Source organism: Saccostrea echinata, unplaced genomic scaffold (assembly GCF_033153115.1).
Source record: "Saccostrea echinata isolate AGI-Se365-2 ecotype Australia unplaced genomic scaffold, CSIRO_AGI_Sech_v1 ptg000048l, whole genome shotgun sequence".
Taxonomy (NCBI): Eukaryota; Metazoa; Mollusca; class Bivalvia; order Ostreida; family Ostreidae; genus Saccostrea; species Saccostrea echinata.
In genome coordinates this window covers 655,365-678,421 of record NW_026889797.1, presented here as the reverse complement: position 1 = coordinate 678,421, position 23,057 = coordinate 655,365, and the positions used below count along the sequence as shown (strand labels likewise).

The window sequence follows — 23,057 nt, the reverse complement described above, 5'->3', positions numbered from 1 at the left end:
GGTGTGTGTGTGTGTGTGTTGATAAGATAAATTTGGGAAAAGCAAAAGATACAAGGGTTGTCCCGAAATTTCGTACACAGGTGTAGTTTTGTAGGAACCTGGTGTCATTAATTGATAAAACTGTGTACATAGATTAATTCAACAATTATTAATAAATTATGGACATACAATTTCAAAAATTAACCTTATTTGTTATAGATAGATCATTGACAGGTGTAAGAAGTCGGCAGAGTACCCAAAAATTACAATTAAAAATCGGTTTATAATATTTAAAATCCTACAATAAAGCGTTTGCTACTCAGAATTTCGGAAATAGAAATGAAAATTTTTAATATTGTGTTATTAACTACTTTACTTCAAACTTTGGTTGTATACTTTCACAAATATGAATTTATAATGGTTTTTACCCAGCGGTTTCAACTCTGACTTGTTGCAAAATAGCCACTGCGTTTACACATATACACTGTGATCATATGTTTTGATCCTGAATTCACTCTTACAGAAATGCACAAGTAATAAATGTTTGGTAAACATGGCAATTTCTTCTGGTACTTAGTTAATCATAATATCTGAAATGGTTTCTCTAAGTATTTCTCCAAGTATGTGAAGAAGGGAAACTATAAAAAGAGTCCTCCGGCATAAGAATCGGGCAAGAGCGACACTGTGCAATTCCAATGAAGATGGCAGACGAAAAACCCGTAGAAACATTTGTGGTTTCAAGATAATATTATTTTATGAATGTACATGCACAAATTTTCTTTATATATTTTAATGTTTAATCATTCATAATGATAAGGATATTTCATTTATTTATAATTTTAATGATTAAGGAATTTGATACTGGTAATTAGTGTATTTCCTTAAAATTTCTTAAAACCGGTGAGGTTTATCTTTTTCGACGTCGACACTTCAATTCTTATTCCTCGAACTGTTTTCAAGTCATCATGTTAAAACTTCGTAATTTCTCTTTCAAAAACACAACTTATCCACACAAAAGATTTTATGCAGATACATTAATTTCTATTAAAAAAGAAGTGAGCTCAGTCTACGGAATTGTGGGACAACCCTCGTTCTTACGTAAATAAAAACGGAATGCTAAAGTCAAATTAAATAAACTCTTCACTGTAAGTGCTTTCAGTCGTGTTGGCTCTTCAGACAGTTATGAAACTTTTTTTCAGGAAGGTATATTGGTGTTCCTCTAGACCTTGATAGAATGTAGATCTAAATCGCTCAATTCATTATTTTAAGTCTGTGGAATACGATTTCAATTTCTCTACTTTTACATCATTTAGGGGAACTAAGCTTAGATGAAAGCAATAAAAGTCTCCTAACATTATCGAATTTAATTCATCGGAAGGTCGTGTGTTCGAATCACAGCCGCGACTGACCTAATTCGATAAAAAAAAAAAAAAAAATAGGTAACAACGGTTCATTCGCCAACCGCTCGGCACTTTGAAATGAGAGTTGCGGGTCTTTCGGATGAGACCTTAAAAACCGAGGCCCTGTGTCACGGCAGGCGTTGGCACGATAAAGAATCCTCACTGCTTAATGTACCAGAGTGCCGAGTAAAGGTCTAAATTTGAAGCCCTTCACCAGTATATGGTAACGTCTTCTATATGAATGAAAATTCTTGAATCGGACATAAAACAACATACAGTCAATCGATTGAATTTTATTTCGATAAAATGAAACAGGGATAGCAACAAGTGCCATAGTCGTGACAAGAGCAATAAATAATATTTATACATGTATAACATACGCATTATTACATTTGCTTTATTTGGACGTTTAAATTATATCTAAAATTGAATGTTTAATTTTCAGTTCTACTTTCATTATATGAAATTTCTTTGGAGGGTATATTAGAATATTTTTCGAATATGTCAGAGTTTTAAACATGCATTTCACTAAAAAAAAGGTGATAATACAAAATATCATATATAGATTATCGTCATTTTAAGAGAATGTGGCATTAAATAAACCAACATGGCAATCAAACCAGTACAGTAGAGGGGATAGTAGATTCCACTCCAGTAATGCTGTAGATGGTCTGAAAACTAACCTTGGAGCTTTGGGAGGACAGTGTGCTTTATCAGATAATGGATACACAACCGTTACCTGGAGGGTAAACTTGACGTCAATCTACAGTATTCAACGCATAAGAATTTATTACAGGACTGAAAACAGGGTGTGGGGTAAGTTCATCCTCCAAAATTATTTGATGAAGCCAAATTATGATAATGATCATTAAAAGTTAAAAAAAAAATATGGAAAAGAAAAATATTGATTAAAATGCAAATGTCTAATACGAATATTGATTTGGAATGTACATGCACCTTTACAGCTAAAATACTATATTCTACGGCTCAAGATTTTTTTTTCCTTTTCAACATAAACATGCAACTTTCCAGAGTTTTTGGTCTCTTGTCATTCGGGTCTTATTGCGGTTTGTTAGTATCAAACTTTATGGCCAGGATTATAAGGTAAAAAAAGAACATTAGGAAATGCCCTGTCACAAGTAATGAACATGTTAAATACGTAAGCCATATTTAAACTCACACAAGGGATAATGCTTTTGTGACAGACAGGCGAATGAAAATAAGTGCCCCGGCACTTTTGCAAAAGGAGGGAACAAAAAATGGGAAAAAACGATTTTACATATCAAGACGATATTTTCAAATTTCAGGTGCATTTTCTTTGTACACTACAAGATTTTTGGGGTATTATGTTTATGTATCAAACACGACAGACCGACTGGATGGGCATTTATGTTTCCACGATACAAATTATACCAGATCTTCGATACCCGCCGTCGCCAATATAACCTGTCCCGTGCATGGACAGTATGTTATCTACTATAATGAGAGACTTCCTAATATCAATTATCCAAGTGGATACTCTTCCTACGCATTTTTAGAACTCTGTGAGGTGGAAGTGTATGGTATGTTGTAAATTAAATTTTGCGAACGTATAGGAATAAAGTTATTTATTTTTTCCACAAATACAACTGTGTAAGAATTTATTTCTTTTCATCACAAAGATTAACGATAGTTTTCTTTAGTAATGGCAGTATTCTATAGATATTTTATTTAACTGCTTATTGTTTACATTTTTCAACTTTTGTCACAGGACACGCAAAATCAATCTAGAAAACAGAATAATTAAAATTCAAATGGAGCGAAAAATCATTAATATGTAAAGTAACATAAATGGATACCTATGAAATATAAAATGTGAAACCATAAATTTTTAAGTTTGTTTTCGCTTCTTACAAATGTTGATATTTGAAGGTTGCAGGGCTGGATACTACGAAACTAATTGTTCTCTTCCTTGTCCTGACAATTGTCTTTATTGTCACATCAAAACTGGGGTTTGCTCGTGGTGTAAACCGGGCTATCAGGGATATCAATGTGAAAAAGGTGGAAAATAAACTTTATTCTATATCTTCCTTTAAAGGCAGGAAATGTAAATCATTAAATTTTTATGTCCTAAAGAACCGTAACATTGTTAAGATTTTTATTTTTAGACACTGTTTAGCATTATATAATGTGTGTGCACTCAGATTCCTAATATTGCTGATCTCTGAAGCAGTCATATTACATTTTTACATACGGTACAAAATAACTTTTATAGATATATATGTTAAATGAATTTTTAACACACTGTTGTGTTTAATACCTGCAATAGAATGTGGTGGTGACAGATATGGACAGGATTGTGGACAGAGATGTGGAGCTTGTCTTGAATATAAACAATGTCACCACATCAATGGATCTTGTACTGAAGGGTGTGATGCTGGGTATAAAGGGACTTTTTGTGATAGCGGTAATATTTTACGAGTTTCTTTTTAATTATGCATCTTTGGTAATTATCATTCTTGTATATCTAACAATAAGGTTAAAACATGTATACTGTATTGTTATAACAACTAATATATAATATATCCGATGGCGAATACGTTACCGAGTGCGCATTACAACTTTCCTTTAAGTAAAAATTAATAATTTCTACACATATAAAATAAAATGGATCCAAATGCATATGAAGTTACAATTTTCTGTATACTTTTTAATGTGTCTTACAAGATTCCAGAACTCTTGGATAGTTCTCATACAGATCCGACAAATTAGAAAATACCCGAGACAAATTTCTTGACGGAAAAATGACGTCACAGTAAAGGTTATGTTTGTTGAGGTTGTATACATTAGTTTGTAACAGAGATAAACTGTATGTCAATTTTGAAGAAGTCGTTGCTTTGCCTTAGCCCCTACGTTTCTATGCTTGTAAAAATGATTGGTAGTTTTGGGATCATAAAAATTTCTTTGAACAATGTTTAGATTTTAACAGGAATTTCATTTGTTTGTATAATGTGTACTTTGCCCTTGGAGCTTGTTTCCTTGCTATTACGTGTAAGATAATTATTGTATGTTTAGGGTTTGCTTTTGTACAGAATGTTTAGAAGGAAAGTTCGGGAATAACTGTGAACAAAATTGCAACGAAAATTGTGGTATACCCAATCAATGCAACAGGATGACAGGGAAATGTGATGGCGGATGTCAACCTGGATGGGAAGGACTTCTGTGCAGTAACGGTACAGTGCATTTTACAGTTTTTAAAATTGCTTTGTATAAGGACTGTACACTGTGTATCCTTTTACGTAATCTGCAAGTTCTCTTAATCGCAAATTACAATGATACTTTAATAGATTTAAGCACACACACAAATAATAAATGATGAAAATTTTCATTCAAAAACATACATTATATATATATATATACATATATAGATAGATAGATAGATAGATAGATAGATAGATAGATAGATAGATAGATAGATATATATATATATATATATATATATATATATATATATATATATATATATATATATATATATATATATATATATATATGATCGGGAGGCCCGGGTTCGATTCTCGTTTGCTGCGATGCGTCAAACTTAAATCTTAACGTAGGTAGTGACTTTTCCTTCCCCAAGCGTCCAGCATAAAAAGTGAAAGTTACGGGTCTTTCGGATGAGGTCCCTGACACGGTAGGCGTTAGCACGATTGAGAACGCACCTTGTTCGCTGGTTCCGAGTGCTGGGTATAAGTCTAAATTTGAAGCCCTTTGCCGGTATATGGTGACGTCTTTATTTGAGGGAAATATTTTTGAAGGGGACATAACACAGTATACATTCAATCCTTCAATCAAATCTATATACTTTTTCTACATATTTTGCACTATACATGAAAATGAGCAGCTTATAAAATAAGCATAAAAATATATTTTTAAGCAGTCCTAATTCGCGATAAAAAGGTGATAAAGGTAAAATTTGTTTACAAACTCTCAAACGTGTATTTGTCTACAATACGTCATGTGTAGGATTACAAAAATGGAAGGATATCTGTAATTAAATAGTGACCATAAAATCATATTGGTTAAAGAGGAAGACCTAATACATAAAATTTCACGTAACAAGTGTATTGCAATTTTTTTTTTCTAAATTTATCAAGAATGTAGCTTCAATATATGGAAAAATTACAGAAATTTTCAAAGTGTTCTTAATTCAGTATATACTTGCAGCTTCACCATGAACCAACAGCACAGTTTTAGTTACAATAAAAATGAGTTGTATAAAAAGTGAATGACATGTGACGTAGAAATGCAAAATTAATGTATGAAAAAAAAATTCCAAGATCATATACACTGAAGTGGAAAGCATGACATCTTACCTGCATATTCTTTTAATTTTTTTTTTTTTCAAACAGTTTAAGACTAATTTTACAAAAGTCATGTCTTGAACAAAAGTTGATATTATATACTTTCTTTCCTTGCAAAATTATAATACAAAAAACTTTCTTTATTTAAAAGAAATGATTTCAGGATATTTGATTTAGAATGCTCCAATAATCAATATGGCAAAAACTGTAGTGAAACGTGTGGTAAATGTCGCCCCCCTTCCTCCTGTCACCACATAAATGGATCTTGTTTAAGTGGGTGTGGACAAGGTTACCAAGGGATAGACTGTTTACAGGGTAAAGTATATTCATAAAAATTATTTATAGATAATGCATCAATCTTATGTTAATGACTAATATTGATACCTCAGAAGATTGATGCAACGGTTATTTTCGGAATGTTCATTTAACTGGTTCTTAGGTAATCTTGATGCAACTGATTACTTTCAGAATGTAGCTCATATACATATGGGTTCGACTGTATGCAAAACTGCAGTGACAGTTGTGTAAATAATACGTGTGACTCCTTTTCTGGAGAATGCCCAATATATGGGGTGAGTGTATTGAGGTATGCACTAAAGCAGCAAATCATAATATATAGATCCTTCTCCTTTCATCGACAAATCGCAAAATTTTAACTGTATATTTCAAACACATTTTTGAAAGGCTTCCACTCAGAAGAATAAGGGAAAAGATCAAGTAGCAGTCGTTGGGGGAATTGCTGGAGCTTTAACTGCCATTCTTGTAATTTTGATTGTTGTGCTGGTATTGAGAAGGTAATTGTCTCTCTAAAAAAAATTCTTTTACAAAGCACAATTACTTCAAAACATATGATTTCGACTATCCAGTACTTGACACTTTTTAAAACATCATTTTCTTATATTTTTTTTTTTAATTTATTAGGCATCATGCACGCAAAGGTATGGGGGACAATAAACAGTTTAAAAGGGCAATACACTGTGAGATATATGTTTATTAAGATTTATATTTATATGTGACTTATCATTATGTATTTAATATATAATATATAAAATAAAAAAATTAATTATCTTGTGTTTAAAGATGAGGAAGGAGATAGCGAGGAAAACGTTACAGACGTTGGTCTATCATCCTCCAAAAAACGAAAACTTAAGACCTCCATAAAAGCAAAAGATGAAAAATCTCTGATTAGTAATAAAGATGTTAACGCAATCGATGTGGATGAAGATGAGCTTATACACGCAGAAAATCCGTATGGTGAAATGTACATGAATAATGTCACCACGCCGGATATTCTGATTAGTCGGTTAGAGCGTATCATTTCTGAGAAAAGCAAAGATGATAATGACGGTTTCCAGAAAGAGTATGCGGTAAGTTTTGTTTGCGAACAGACACCGTGTCTGCATTGAATTCGTCCTAAGTAAAAATGTAAAAAAAAAAAAAAACAAAAAACAAAACAAAAAAAACTTTTAATCACAATCCTCATTGTTTGTATTTTGTGATCTCTAAATGTAATATATGTTTCAAACTCAAGACGCCAGAAGGATTTTTTTGTTCAGATATTTCGAGTGCTCTTTATATAGGATAGAGGATTTAAATTTATATTAGATACATCACAATCCCTTCAATATGTCAGTTTTGAATAGTATATAGATTTTCTACTATATTTTAACCGTGTTTAGGTAAGCAAAATTCCTTTGATAACGTACAATCATAGCATTTACCGGTATATATCAATTAAGTAAAATGTTTTGGGTCGTAATAAGATTATTTACGATAGTAAATTAAAAATTTGAGCTCAAGAACAAAGCTTAGATATGCTTAAAGAACAATGTTTAAAATAAAATACATCTGCTGTATTTCAGACTCTACCTTATGGTGAAAATCACAAATGTGACATTGGAAAGAGAGATGAAAATGTTCCTAAAAATAGATTTAAGACTACATTCCCTTGTAAGACTCGTTTGATTTGATTTGATTTATTTATTTTTTTTAATTTATTTTTTTTTTATTTTATGACATCATTTATTTATTCATTTATTTGAAATTTTAAAAAAAATGCTGATATTTTTTTTTTTAAGATGACCATACTAGGGTAATCTTAAGGACGGAGACTGGAACTGACTACATAAATGCCAACTATATAGAGGTAAGGAAACTTTTAAAGGTTAATGTTTTTTACAATATCTAAATGCATCAATCTCTCTTCCTAAAAGTGCTTTAAACTTTTCATAGTTTAAACCACGTTTGTTAGAATCGATAAAACATAACATGATTCTTCAGATATTTATCATAGTAGATGAAAATTTTGTTTTTTTGAAATAATCTTGAACCTGTTTCTGTTAATATTAATTATTCAAACACATTTATTTTATCTTTACATTTTAGGGCGCTGAGAGAGATCATGAATACATCGCTTCACAAGGTATTTATAGTTTTATGATTGAAAAAGAATCAACTTAAAGTTCAAATGACATCAACTTTTATATTACAAATTATCTGTTTCCTATTATATCAGATTAGATTCTGTGTATATTCTAAACAATACGTCCACTTTTACTTAACAAGTAAAATGACTTAACTCTCAAAACCCACTTTATGATACATTATATTGTTACACCGCGTAATATTAGGAAAATCCCTGTTAAAAGAGAATCTTTTTTCGGAAGTTTACTTTTATAATTATCAGCTTGACGGATTTTCAGTATAAAACGATTACAAATTGTAAATTTTCTCTTATTCCTTAAAACTTGTAAGGAACAATTGTTGCTGTATTAAATTATTTTTTTTTGTTAAATACATACTGGTATAAAACTGTTAAAATAGTGGTCCTTTGCTAATAGTACTAATAGCAGAAGTAGAACTTTAATTCAAAAACTACTGTACCACTTCTCATTCTTTGATACATTTTTTTCTGGTTACCGTTATTACACGACCATCTTTTCAACGGCATATATTGTGAAGGTATCTCAAAGATAAATTTGTATGCTTATTTAGAGTTGAATGTAATTCTATGACCTGAGTTTTCTTTTTTAATTCAATCTTTCTTTTTTTTATTCTAAGCAATCAAATTCACACAAGACCTTAATATGATGCTTTAATTATCTTTTTTGTGAATGTGGTGACTGGAGATGAACAGATAAAGCATTGATTTTTTGTCCAGCATTGTATATTCCGGACTAATACCCTAATGATAGAACAAAATAGGGAAGGTACGAATTACTTGATGTAATATTTATTTTTAGGACCAAAGCAAAACACTGTTGGTGATTTTTGGACGATGATTTGGCAAGAGAATGTATCTGCTATTGTGATGCTGACGAATCTGAAGGAAAGGAATAAGGTACCTTGCAGTCAAACAATAAATATGTAACATTTCTGTATTGATATATGAATGCTTCTTTAATCTTCTGTAATTGACTCTAAAATCGTCGAAGACAAAAAAGAATTAAACTGGGAAATGACCATCAATTATCCTTGAAAACGTTTTTCCAAATTGCACCCCAGGAGGTAATAAAAACCGTTTTCTAAGTAGTCTTAATTTTGGTTAGACTTCTAGTTTCTGTAATACTGTTTTTTATTCAGAAACAGTTTTAAAAATCCTATAGTAATACATTGAAATATATTTTGGCTGGAATATAAGAATAATGGTTTTTAAACGTGTTTTTAAACAATTTTTGAGATGACAGTGTTATCAATTCATGGTACCTTAATCATTAATCTTTCCGTATGAGATTTCACTGTCTACATTTTAATTGTTCACTCTGAACTTGATTTGCTAAAAGATATACAAGTTTACTTCTTTTGTACAAAAACACGATTCCACTGATAGACTGGGTCGTTTTAATGTTCACACTTGTCTTTCTGAAATATTTTCTATTTTTTGTCAGTAAAAATCTGCATTTTGCTGTTTATAGATTCCATATGATGTAGATATTTTTTGTGAAATGAGGTAAATCAGATTGACAATATCGTAAATAATTGGTCGGCGTTCTAGAAATCTGTTATCAGCTTCCAGCTGAAAGCCAATATGTGTAGATGTCAGTAAAATATTATAAAGATTACATAATTTTGTTTTAATTAACCCATCAAATTTCGAATTGCAAGCTAAAACACATATATAAGTAAAAAAAAAATCCAATAAACTATTTTTTATATTTCAACGTTGTAATGAGGAAACAATAATATTAAAAGTAGGAAGGGAATGAGAATTCAAAAGACAAAAAATAAAGGTAATTAAGAAAAACTGTAGTTTCATTGCAGTACAATCCTATCTGGCCCTGTGAATCTCCTTTTGCACATGCGCGTCAATAATTACATCGAGAAGTCATTATACATTTTCAAAATCCATATTCTTGAAGATCAAGTGTACACAATACTGGCCGGATGGAAACAAACACATCAATTACGGAATTGTATCTGTGAAAATGATCGAGGAAAAAGAGTACGCATTCTACGTTGTTCGAAAAATGACTGTAATCCAAAAAGAGGTAGGTATTTCACCTATATATATATATATATATATATATATATATATATATATATATATATATATATATATATATATATATATATATATATATATATATATATATATATATATATAAAGCACTAAAAATGACCAACGACACGAACAATAATAATTGTCAAATTTTCGGGACAACCTGTCCCTTCCTCAGGACAAAGAAAAAAGTTAAGAAGTCATAAAAACAAAGGAAATAGAGAAGCAAAAACAACTAGCACTACTACTAAACTACCAAACACTAAATATTTACAATGTTACATGTTTAATTTGGAGTTTATAAACAGTTGTGAACAAAGAAATCCGGAGCGCTATGAATTGCGTCCGGTCTATCGGGTGTAGTCTGGTGAAGTGTGATTTACATAATTGAACGAATTAATTATCGCTAATTAATTACGGCCAACAGTAAATCGTACATTGTCTTATTCTCTCAAAATAGCGTAACTCTACATGATAAAAAGAAATTAAAGAAAGATAATATGGAAGGACAATTTTGAAATATGAATTTGGATATATTATAAATTTGGAAATCGGAAAAAAGAAATAAACAAAAATTTGAGCTGTAAATATTTGGGTAGGTTGTTCCAGGATTACTGATACGAATTAACGGTAAAGTTTACACTATATAGAGAGAATGAACTTGTTTGTTACAATCCGAGATTGGGTCTAGTTCACGTTCATCCTGGTGAAGTCATTAAGTTTGTTAATACCATTAGGGCAGAATGACTTCAGCCTGTGCATCCAGAACTTTTCCTTGCCTTTTCTCTGCGCGTCTGTCCATCTTGGATTATGGTCAATAACCACTACTGTCATGTCCTCCCATTTGTGTCCTTCAAGGTTGAAATGTTCCCCAACGGGTTCATTGAGTTTTTTGGTCCTAATGGTAGAACGGTGATTATTGACCCTCCTGCGAAGATCCCCTGTTTCACCAACATACTGTTTGGAGCAAACTTTGCAACTGATGAGATAAATGCAGTTGTCTGTTTGACAGGACAGATTCCCTAGTATTTTGTAGCTGCGGCCTGTAACGGGGCTGTTAAAACGGGCGAGGAACCTGAAGGACATGGTAGTAAGAACCAGATTGGACAATCCATTACCTAACGGGGGCTTTAAAACTTGCTCTGACAGAAGATGTCTTCTCTGTAAGTACAGTTCTGACACAGACAGTTTTAACAGCCCCGTTGCAGGCCGCAGCTACAAAATACTAGGGAATCTGTCCTGTCAAACAGACAACTGCATTTATCTCATCAGTTGCAAAGTTTGCTCCAAACAGTATGTTGGTGAAACAGGGGATCTTCGCAGGAGGGTCAATAATCACCGTTCTACCATTAGGACCAAAAAACTCAATGAACCCGTTGGGGAACATTTCAACCTTGAAGGACACAAATGGGAGGACATGACAGTAGTGGTTATTGACCATAATCCAAGATGGACAGACGCGCAGAGAAAAGGCAAGGAAAAGTTCTGGATGCACAGGCTGAAGTCATTCCGCCCTAATGGTATTAACAAACTTAATGACTTCACCAGGATGAACGTGAACTAGACCCAATCTCGGATTGTAACAAACAAGTTCATTCTCTCTATATAGTGTAAACTTTACCGTTAATTCGTATCAGTAATCCTGGAACAACCTACCCAAATATTTACAGCTCAAATTTTTGTTTATTTCTTTTTTCCGATTTCCAAATTTATAATATATCCAAATTCATATTTCAAAATTGTCCTTCCATATTATCTTTCTTTAATTTCTTTTTATCATGTAGAGTTACGCTATTTTGAGAGAATAAGACAATGTACGATTTACTGTTGGCCGTAATTAATTAGCGATAATTAATTCGTTCAATTATGTAAATCACACTTCACCAGACTACACCCGATAGACCGGACGCAATTCATAGCGCTCCGGATTTCTTTGTTCACAACTGTTTATAAACTCCAAATTAAACATGTAACATTGTAAATATTTAGTGTTTGGTAGTTTAGTAGTAGTGCTAGTTGTTTTTGCTTCTCTATTTCCTTTGTTTTTATGACTTCTTAACTTTTTTCTTTGTCCTGAGGAAGGGACAGGTTGTCCCGAAAATTTGACAATTATTATTGTTCGTGTCGTTGGTCATTTTTAGTGCTTTATATAAATTTCCATCCGTGACCTTGTATCTACTTAGTAGATCCGACACTTAGGATATACAGTGTTGTTGGTTTTTAGTGCTTTATATATATATATATATATATATATATATATATATATATATATATATATATATATATATATATATATATATATATATATATATATATATATATATATATATATATATCAACAGCTCAGTTGTTTAATTACTATTTGCATAATTCTAAGTTGAATCAAGATAAAAATGTACAGTCCTGTATAAGTTTCCTCAAATTTCAATCAATCGATAAAATGTCTAGGATCTGTGCAGTAGTTTTATTATTCTATAGTATATTCTTTTTAGCATTTTACAATTTTTAAGTCAAATTAATTAGGATTATCCCTTGCGCCGTAGCTGTTTTGTTTATGTGTTATATTTCATCCAGTAGGTATGAACACTGACGTCATGATACGACGTCAAAATGTATACAGGCTATAACATATCATGGGTACTAAGTATGTATAAGAAAATTAATCAAAATTTTCTCCGAATAATAAATTTACCTCTTATCCTTTTTTATTAGCTCATTTGCATAGAAACGCTTATACCTAGCCTTAATTCACATGCATTTCTTTTTATGATATTTCATTATAAAAAAAAATGTTATTGTATTTGGTTGTTACAAAAAGTCATATCTTTTCAGTTATTATTATTATTATTTTTTTTTTTTTTTTTATTTTTTTTTTTTTTTTTTTTTTTTGGCTGTAAAATTTTCACCATTAGCTATAGCATTTTTCCCCCATTCAATTTAAAAAATAACATTTTATGCACATATGTATACATGTACATGTACTTAATGATTAAAAAGAGTGGATCTTTTAAAACACAAAAAGCTCACCAATTTAGCATGAAAATGAAAAGTTCTTTTTTTTTGGACATAGTTTTAAATTATCTTCAAGGCATATTTCAAATTTATAACATTATCTTAGCATTGCTAAACTACATCAAAATCATAAGCTTTTCTAATGAAAAATGTCCGACGTTCGTCTTTTTGTCTGTTTGTCGTGAGGTGTGTGTTGTCTGTCAATTTTATTTTCGACTTCTCCAAAATCTCTGAGCCAATTTCAGCCAAATTTGCAACAAAGCAGCCTGGGTTTAAGTTTGTTCACAGGAAGTGGTAGGCCCTCTTTAAAGGGGAGATAATTAAGAATTCGTAAACATTTGGAGACATCTTGTAAAAATCTACTTCTCCAGAACAGCAGGGCTATAAAAGATGAAATTTACCAGTACGTAGATTCGTATTTGTTCAAATCAAGACCCCGGTGTTATAGTGCGAGACCACAACAGAAGCATAGGAATATTCAGGATATATCTCTAAAAATCTTCTTCTAAAGAACAGCAAAGTCACTATCAGTTATAGTAATACAGAAGGGAAATTTTATAAAGGTATATATAGGGAAAATCCCTTTTTTAATTTTTTTTTCTCAGGGTAGGGTTTGGATACATCAGGAAATCCAGATTATGCATAAATATATACATGTATATAGTGGAAAAAATCTTTTTAGAATCTTCTCAAGACAAGCCTTGATCAGTCATATTTATATGGAATTATCCTCAAGTAGTGTAGATTGAAGTTTTTTCTATACCCCCTGGGTAAAAGATTGGGCAGATATACGCGTTCAAAGATTGACATAGGAATATATAGGAGAAGTCTTAAAATATCTTTTTCACAGAACAGCTCAGCCATGATCAGTCATATTTATATGGAAACACTCACAGGCACTGTAGATTCAATTTTGATCAAATCATAAGCCCTGGGAGTAGGATGGGGCCACAGTGGGCAATCAAATTTTTACTTATGAATACAGAAGGAAAATCTTTAAAAATCTTCATGTCAACAACAAAAAGGTCATGATTAGTCATATCTATATGTAAGCATCTTGAGTTGATTGAAGTTTGTTCAAATCATGACCCCCTGGTGGGACCATAATATATGATAAAAGATTTACATAAGAATATATAGGAGAGATAAAATCTGCTTAGAAGAACAGAAGGACCATACATGTATATACCTAGGTGAACATTATGGCACATGGGCCTCTTGTGTATTAAATGTACTTTTTAGACGAAGAAGTCACGTGTGGTGACTCAGCATCATTATACGTCTTGGCCAGACCACGGAACCCCGGATCCTCTATGTCTTGTTGTCTTCCTTGATCACGTGACGAGAACACGAACCAATCAGAATGACTCTCCGACTGTTGTGCATTGCAGGTGCATTCTTCTTTAGATTAGCACGTTTTACTTGTAATTTTTTCATAAGGTTTTTGATAAGCATGAAAGTATAATGATTTAAAATATAGATATGAAAATGTGATATTGCTAGATGCATGTAAATTAAAAGTTTGATAAGCACAGATAATTATATCTTCTGAGTTATAGTGCGGGTATAGGAAGAACGGGGACATACATAGCAATAGACGCCTTGAACAAAATAGGGAGAAAGACGGGAAAAGTCAACGTAGCGGAATATGTCAAGAAGATGAGAGAAAACAGGATGAATATGGTCCAAACCTACGTACGTCAATCATATAATATCAGTCTTTGTTAAACGACAATAGTAAAAAAAAAACAGTCGATTTATTAAACAATACTGAAATAACAGTCCATGTTAACAGTCATAAAATATCATTAAATCTAAAATAACATACTGAAATAATGGTCTATGAAAATCCTCTAAAGCAACAGTTTCTGAAAATTATCAGTACTAAAGAACATTTGGTGTGTAAAACAATACTTGAATAACAATTTATGTCATCCAACTTTAAATAACAATCATTGTCAAGTAAAAGTACTAAAAACATGTACGTCAATCCTACTTAACAACAAGTTATTAAAATAGCAATACTAAACTAACAGTCTTAATCAATTCTTCCTAAAATAACAGTCTATATCAACCCTCTCAAACAATAGTCTTGATAATTATCATAACCCTTCAAAAAGCAGTCTGTTTCTTAAATAATCCTTTTAAAAATACAGTCTATGCTTGTCAATTCATCTGAGAAGTGTTTGATTTAAGAAACATTACTAGAAAATGTAATCTTTGTCACACACACTACCGTTGATAAATGCCATTGTAAAGAATAATGAGTGTGTACTTGTTGCCTTATTAAGGTCTTTATTTATTGCAAGTTATTGAAAACTAAATAAACTGCAAGTTATTTACAATACATACAAGTCAAGTTTAACAATGAATGTGAATATTTACCCAAGATAGAAAATTAATTGCATTTCTTAGTTATTTAAATTATATATATCTGGTAGTAAAAAACCCAAAGATTAATTTGGACATGTCTCTTCTTTTCTCTTTTCTCTTTTTTTAAATGAAATTAGCATTCTAAAAGAATATTCAAAATATTTCAGGAGCAGTATATAACTATTTTCCTTGCGTTAAACGAAATATACAAATCCCCTGTGAATGTAAACTCAGTTGAAGAGTTTATTGAAAAGGCTCAATCTATCACGATGGACAAACCAGCCAATCAGAGCGAACTACATAAAGAATTCCAGGTACTGTATAGGCATGTTAAAGATGAGTGTCTGTCTGAAGTAATGTCAGGATAAAAAGATTATTGACTGGGTGAATGATAAAAGACAAAAGTTTCTGGATAGGTGAGTGATGGAAAAATAAAAAGGAAGGAATATGTTAGACACAAAATGAATTAGTGAGAGAGGTCGAGCGAACAAATGAGTAAGTGAGTCAGTCAATCAGTAAGCAAGTTAGAAAGAAAGTCGTTGAGCGAGGAGGAGTGTAAGTCAATGAGTGAGTGAGTTACTGAGTAAAAGAGCATGTGGGTGACAGTCAGTAAGGAATTCAGGGAGGGAGGAAGTGAGTTAACGAGTCGGAGATTGAGTGTGTGATTGATCGAGTGAGTGATTGAGGAAAGATGGCAGACTTATAACCAGGCAGGGAAAGAATGAGTCTATTGCAACAAGTCGTCAAATTGATTACTTGTGGATAGGGAAGATTTTAAAGAAGGCAGTCTATACGTCAATAGAAAGACTTATTGAGTAAATGAATGCCTGTAGAGTTTGCGTTTTTAAGAGTTTTTGTGATTGTACATGATATTGATGTAAGGTACATGTAAAGATGAGTTAAAGTTATGAAACTATATGCAATCGAGGCATATTGCTTGTTTAATTCTGCAAAGTTACGTTACTCATAAGTGAATGCTTCTTGGATAAATCTCTATTTCTGTAGCTTTTGATGAAAGTACGACCAACATACACCGACTCTGATTACAAATTAGCTAAAGAAGGCTGTGGTGGTGAACACACGAATGGTATACTACCTTGTCAGTATTAAGTCAGGGCATTTCAAAGGGAACGATAGGTTTAGAATATTTTTAATATTACATTATTACTTTCATATTCAATTTGATAGTTATTGGTCAATTTCTCTCGATATTATCTTTATTGTTATATAATAATGAAGCAGAAGTTATTTGAGAAATGATACCTAAATGTTTCAATGATGAGAGATAAAGATATCGCGCTAGCTAGATATTCCCAAAATCCACGCTTTTTATGACAACTTTCAGGCACTTAGATCAAAATATAAACGCTATCATGGCAGAATCAAGCGGTATAAATATGCCAGTTACGTTCTTGTGATAGCATTGTAAATCTAGATGTAACGAAGGCGAAATGCAAAAGGTTGTAATGGTTCAGAATTGAGGAAAATTAAACAAGGGTTTAAAAGATACATGCAGTCATATAGAAAGAAATGGAGGATTGAACTTTACATTGCCACGTTTGAGTATTTCACTTGCATTTAATTCAAAGTGTTTTCTAAAGATGAAACGTATTTAACAGGCGTTCTAATTTCTCAAACGACAAAATGAAATCATGCCTTGTTTATTGTTTTATGAAATTTATTCTTTATTTCGCTAAATAGTGGATAAATACAGTGTCCATCTCTCATCTGTCGTGTCAAAAAGAGGAAACTTCATCAACGCAATATATGTACCAGTAAGAGAAAATATTGACGATCTAATTAATATTACTTCTCTCCACGAAAAATAAACTCCTTAACATGTATAAATCTTATATATACATTTTTCACTGCTTACAATTCTCAGAATAAACTGGTTCCTTATCACCTGTCTTAATTCGAAAAATTGATTTTTTTCTTGAATATAAAATTCGCCCACCTTCCCAATCTGAAAACAATGGATATGTTATTGTTTGATTTTTTGCGATTTTTTTTTAGTCATACACCAAGAGTAGAGCGTTTGTAGTAACGCGGTATCCACCGGCAGAGGACTCTGTTGACTTCCTCCGCCTGCTCAATGATCATGAATCTGACACTGTCATCTGTTTGGATCCACTGAATGAGATTGAATCGGTATTTACATAAAATGTTCAGAATGCGTAACTTAAGCACTGGGATTTTAAGAAAAAAGTGGTAATGTAAATTTTGACTCAGATATTAAAATTTAAATTAACTTAATACAGAAATTGATCAAGAAATCCGATTTATCGCTCATGAATGGATAATTTTAAGAAGCTAAATCAGCGAAATTGATGTTTGCATTAATGATTCAGAACATTCAGATAATTTAGCATTTACTAATAAGATAAGGTTGTGATAAATGTCCATTTGAATTGTAAGAACACTGTACCCCAGTCTTCCTTCGTTCTAGAGTAAGGCGTGGTTACCTACTCCCTCCTCCTCCAAGATAGTCACTCCTTTCACTGTTCACTATCAATCAAAGACCGGAACTGACGTTAAAAGTACCACAATTCACTTAATGCCAAATAAAGTAAATAGTTTTCACTGGTGACGTTTCATACGTAAGCATGTAATGGCTGTCTTGTATACATCTATATCATGATTACAATCTACATGTACATGTATACAATATAGAAAGCAATATTCTGGACTTTTTTTCTTTCTGGTCAAAAGATATTAAATATTGAATTAAATAAAACTTCTCAAATCTTACATTTCATCCTGTGCTGCAATCTTAAATTGATGTTTGAAGCTTTTATTATTCATAAAACATGGTTAAGAATGGAATATGTTATTGTTTTATCCTTTGTTCCATTTTTTTTTATTAATTTTAGATTGAGGAGGAGGCTCAGTCAGTGACGATAATAGAACCGAAAGTCACCATCAAAAAATCCGGAAACCCTCTAGATACATCCCAGCTTAGAGGCTTGGTATCCGTATCACTAAGTTCCGTGAATGAGAAACCGATTACAGTCGTCAGCAAGTAATCCATTTATATTCTTATATATCATTTTCATAATTCATTTATTTTATAACTTTAATGTTACAAAAACTTTCATAAGTTTGTTTATACAAAATGAATATAGAGTGCAGACAGAAATCTCAAATGTGATAGTGCTTGTAAATTTCTTTGATATTTACCAGTAAGAGTGTCAGTCAAACTCTTAAAGGTGAAATATTGGTTTGTCTTAGATTTTGCACTTTTTTCTGTCACTATTTTAACCCTTTGTTGGTTCAGCGAGTGTTGCAAAGGGTTTGACAGGATTCAGAGCTCTAGATTGCTAGCATTGATCGAGATACTGAAATTATGATATATATGTTGACATACCGGCGTCATATTTTTATTTCTTGTTCTTTCCAAAGCATTCAGTATGGTATTCATTTTTTTACCGTAAAGTAACAAACATTTTCATCGATAGTTTTGATATTGGGTTTCACTTAGTAATAACGAGAATAAACGAGAGAGCACTTGATGGAAGGGACGCTCTTTGTGTTTAGTAAATTGTATGAAAATTTCTACAATTTATCTCGATTTTCCATTTTTAAAATGTGTATGATCTCATGTTTATTGTCATAACTCTCTAACTGAAAAGTAAAACATGTTACGTGAGCTCAGTTATTCATGCCAACCCCTAATCAAAAAATATTTCCATTTTTCCCCTGTTAATATCTTGTTTCTTTGATTTAAAGGTTGATATAAAGGAGTATAGTTTTGTGGAAGGTGGGGGGGAGGGGGGTTGAGCAGATCCTTTTCTGTCCTTAATTACTTTCCTCCGTCCCTATGACAAATCCTACAATACGATTTTGTGTGTTTCATTTTTCCCTTATTGCATCTTATCTTTCTTGCAACAGAGATGGTGCATCCCTGTGTGGTGTTTTCTGTGCCGTTCATAACGTGATACAACAGATTAACATGGATGACAGGGTCGATGTCTTTACTGCTGTCAGACAGTTACAAGTTAGAAGACCAGAGTTCTGCACTAATTTTGTAAGTTGTTACGAAAAAGCTGCAAAACTGATGTTCTAGATAATTTTTTTATAACGCAAATCTTGTTAATTTAGTCTATTGTTGAAAACATTTCATAAAATAACTGTCTACTTTATCTGGAATATAAGAACAAAATTGAAAATGAAAACACAAACAAAACACCTTTTTTTTTTCTTTTTTTTTTTTTTTGCGGGGGGGGGGGGGGGTAGAGGGGGTTATATTTATGCAAGTTATAATCATGCTTTTCGATTTCTTTTCAGGATGAGTATGGTATTGTCTTTAGATCCGTATATGATCACATACAAAGTGCTACAGAAAACATTTATAGCAATCAGTAAGATGGTGGATCCAAAAGTGACGAATCATTCATAAATTTCAGAACTAATTAAAAATATCAGCATTAACTGTTTTATTATACTGATACAATGGTAAAATATAGAAGATGACAGATAACAGTGAATTAGCTATTAAAACAGGGATTACTTCACTCAACTAACGCACGGGGATTAGTCCATTCACATACTATACCAATACACAAGTAAAATCTAGAGGATTGCGAATAACCGGGAATTAGCTTTTGATGGCTGGATTAACTCATCTGACTAACGCACGGGGATCAGTACATTTGCAGCGATGTCTAAGGCCGGGGATTACTCACATTTAACGATTTATTTTTATATAGGGAAAAATCAGTTGAAATATAATGATTGCATTTAAGTGTACGGTCATACCTTGGTCTGTGTATGAATTTTAATAGGATTTGCATTTGCATTCATTGTATTTTTAGACTATAGTTTTAGTGGTAAACTGAAACAAATAAACATTACATAAAGAATGCATAACATTTTTAAATAAACATATATGAATGATTTAGTGATCGTTTGCAGTACATTGAATCAGGACACACAGAATACCACTGCATCCTAGATACCATACTCATTCTTTGTGGTGTGTTCTGTTAGTATTAGAAAAGGCAGATTTGTCAGCTAAAGGTGTATGTTCACATTAATATACAAATGGTATGCCACATAAAACTAATTTTAACTACATTCTACATAAAAATCAAAAGTACTCTATAATAATTGTTGTTCTGATTAAGTGACACTCAATGATTTCTTAATTTGAGTAAACTGACATGAATTGTCGCAAGTTGTACAGCAAGGTAAAAGTAACGAAGTAATATTCAGGCTTAACCCGGTCTTCAGATTCAGAGGCGTAAATTCCACAAAAGAACACATCTATGCTAATATCAATACACTCTATGCTCTAATGTATAAAAAAAATAAGCTCTATTGTTTTTGTATGAAGGGACTTCTGTTACATCATCGTGATGGAGTTGCAAAAATCTAATCGGGAAGGAAATAGCTCACCTTCAACTTCCTTAACTTGAAAATCAGCTTGAAGTACATTAGTTGTCAATACGGAATATAGAGTGATTTGTTGTAAGCCATACTATATTAATGTTAAGCCTGTTTTCTGAGCACGTGTTCACATTGTATTGACTTCCTGGATAGTTTTTTTTTTTTTTTTCTAATCGCCTTGCACCATAGTGATTGATTGATTGATTATATATTGTTTTACGTCCCATTCGAGAATTCTTCACTCATATAGAGACGTCACCATATACCGGTGAAGGGCTTCAAATTTTGACCTTTACTCGGCACTCAGAGTCATTGAGCAGTGAGGGATCTTTATCGTGCCAACGCCTGCCGTGACACAGGGCCTCGGTTTTTAAGGTCTCATCCGAAGGACCCGCTACTTTCACTTCAAAGCGCCGAGCGCATGGCAAAGGATCAGTTGCTACCTATTTTTATCGACTTAGGTCTGTCGCGGCCGAGATTCGAACTCACGACCTCCCGATCACGGAGCGAGCGCTCTACCGACTGAGCTACCGTGAAAGGTGCACCATAGTGAATTTTTTTCTGAAGTTTATTAATATGATTTTAATGAATATCTACTATATATCGTTGGCAGTTTGGTGTACACGTGGTTATGTTAAGTTATGCCATTTACTTTTTTTACGTTCAAGGGTTTCATGTAATGCATTTATTCACTGGCGGTGAGTGGGACAGCTCTTTTATCAAAGCCATTATAAGGTCTTTTTCCCGAGGGCTTGCTTGAAGGGAATTTTTCATGTCAAAGGTTTGATTAAAAAGTTATCCCATTCGCAGTCTTTTAATAAGCGTTTTATTTCACCGATGTGTATCATAATTTCTGAGGCTTGGATAGCATAGTTATAGCTTTGTGGAACTCTTCAGTGCTGGAGGAGTGCCAACAAATTATACTACAGGAAATCAAAAAGCGTAAGAAGTGAAATGAAAATTTTCTGATTGATATTTAGAGCAAACTATACCCTGGGGTATAGCTTTGCTATATATAAGTGAAAATGTTAAAACTATAATGAAAAATTATTTTACCTTCTTCACTTTATAAAGGAAAAAATTTAACAGAAGTATATTAATGTATTTTAAATAAATAAAATGCAAGAGGCTTCATTATGGAAGGTTTTTGATCCTTCTCAACATTTTACAAATGCATAAAAGTATACATGTACTAAAACTGCCAGAATAATTCATTGCATCGAATATGATAACAATAACAATTTTTTCATGGTTAACTTCCAAATTTAGTTAAACATCCCCATTGTTTTTGTATGTGAAGTCATATTGAATTTTGTTAGATTGAAGGGAAGTTTTGATTCATCGGGTTTTTAAGCATTTTTATTTAACACTGCCTCACTTAAGGAATTTTTTTAAGTTTTATGTGAGTTATTGGTGTGTAAATCACATAGACTTGTCACGTAGGCATATTTCATGAAGTGCGCTAGCACTTCATGAAAAATATGCCTACGTGCAAGTCTGTGTGATTTAAACACCTATAATTCACACAAAACTTAAAAACATTCCTTATATTTACATTTTACATGCTTAAATGCACCAAAAATATACTCCGTTTTTGCATTTCTCGCTGCCCTATATCATCATATTTTTATTAGCGTCTCTGTAGCCTCATTGTGACGTCACTAGCGCGAGTTTCGTCCTGTATATTTCTACGCGTGAGTATACACAAAAATGACTTTCAAATCAATTTCACAGTTGGCTTAGTAGAAAAACACAGCAAATGTAAATATTAATAATTACACTCCAATTCTGGTAATACGTTGATTTGTTGAGGTTCTCTTTGTCCAGTTCTGAATCCTCCGTGATTTTAAATGGATTTTAAGCATTGTTTGTTTCAAAGCAAATTTTACTGATATTTGTTCGTTTGCCATTTTTAGCACAATGAACTTTGTTCGTGTATTCTTATCTCACTAAGTAGAGATACATCTTTGATTACTTTCTTGTAATTCCGACAATATTAATTATATCTTAAAGATACGTAAAAGTTTTTAGCATGACAGTATACATAAGAGATTGTGATTGTTA

The 23,057-nt window shown here is 32.1% G+C and overlaps 1 protein-coding gene across 1 annotated transcript in view; it reads left to right on the top strand.

Annotated features, from left to right (window-relative positions):
* LOC133203182 (receptor-type tyrosine-protein phosphatase epsilon-like) overlaps window positions 1-23,057 on the top strand; it is a 73,286-nt gene that overhangs the window by 6,843 nt on the left and 43,386 nt on the right. Inside the window, exons 2-17 of the mRNA XM_061339021.1 lie at window positions 1,962-2,195; window positions 2,687-2,941; window positions 3,291-3,419; window positions 3,688-3,825; window positions 4,451-4,591; window positions 5,900-6,037; window positions 6,191-6,294; window positions 6,407-6,516; window positions 6,644-6,699; window positions 6,803-7,089; window positions 7,585-7,672; window positions 7,801-7,868; window positions 8,108-8,144; window positions 8,965-9,062; window positions 10,081-10,209; window positions 14,475-14,623. Of these exons, the coding sequence (XP_061195005.1) occupies window positions 1,962-2,195; window positions 2,687-2,941; window positions 3,291-3,419; window positions 3,688-3,825; window positions 4,451-4,591; window positions 5,900-6,037; window positions 6,191-6,294; window positions 6,407-6,516; window positions 6,644-6,699; window positions 6,803-7,089; window positions 7,585-7,672; window positions 7,801-7,868; window positions 8,108-8,144; window positions 8,965-9,062; window positions 10,081-10,209; window positions 14,475-14,623 (2,161 nt within the window). The remainder of the gene's footprint in view (window positions 1-1,961; window positions 2,196-2,686; window positions 2,942-3,290; window positions 3,420-3,687; window positions 3,826-4,450; window positions 4,592-5,899; window positions 6,038-6,190; window positions 6,295-6,406; window positions 6,517-6,643; window positions 6,700-6,802; window positions 7,090-7,584; window positions 7,673-7,800; window positions 7,869-8,107; window positions 8,145-8,964; window positions 9,063-10,080; window positions 10,210-14,474; window positions 14,624-23,057) is intronic.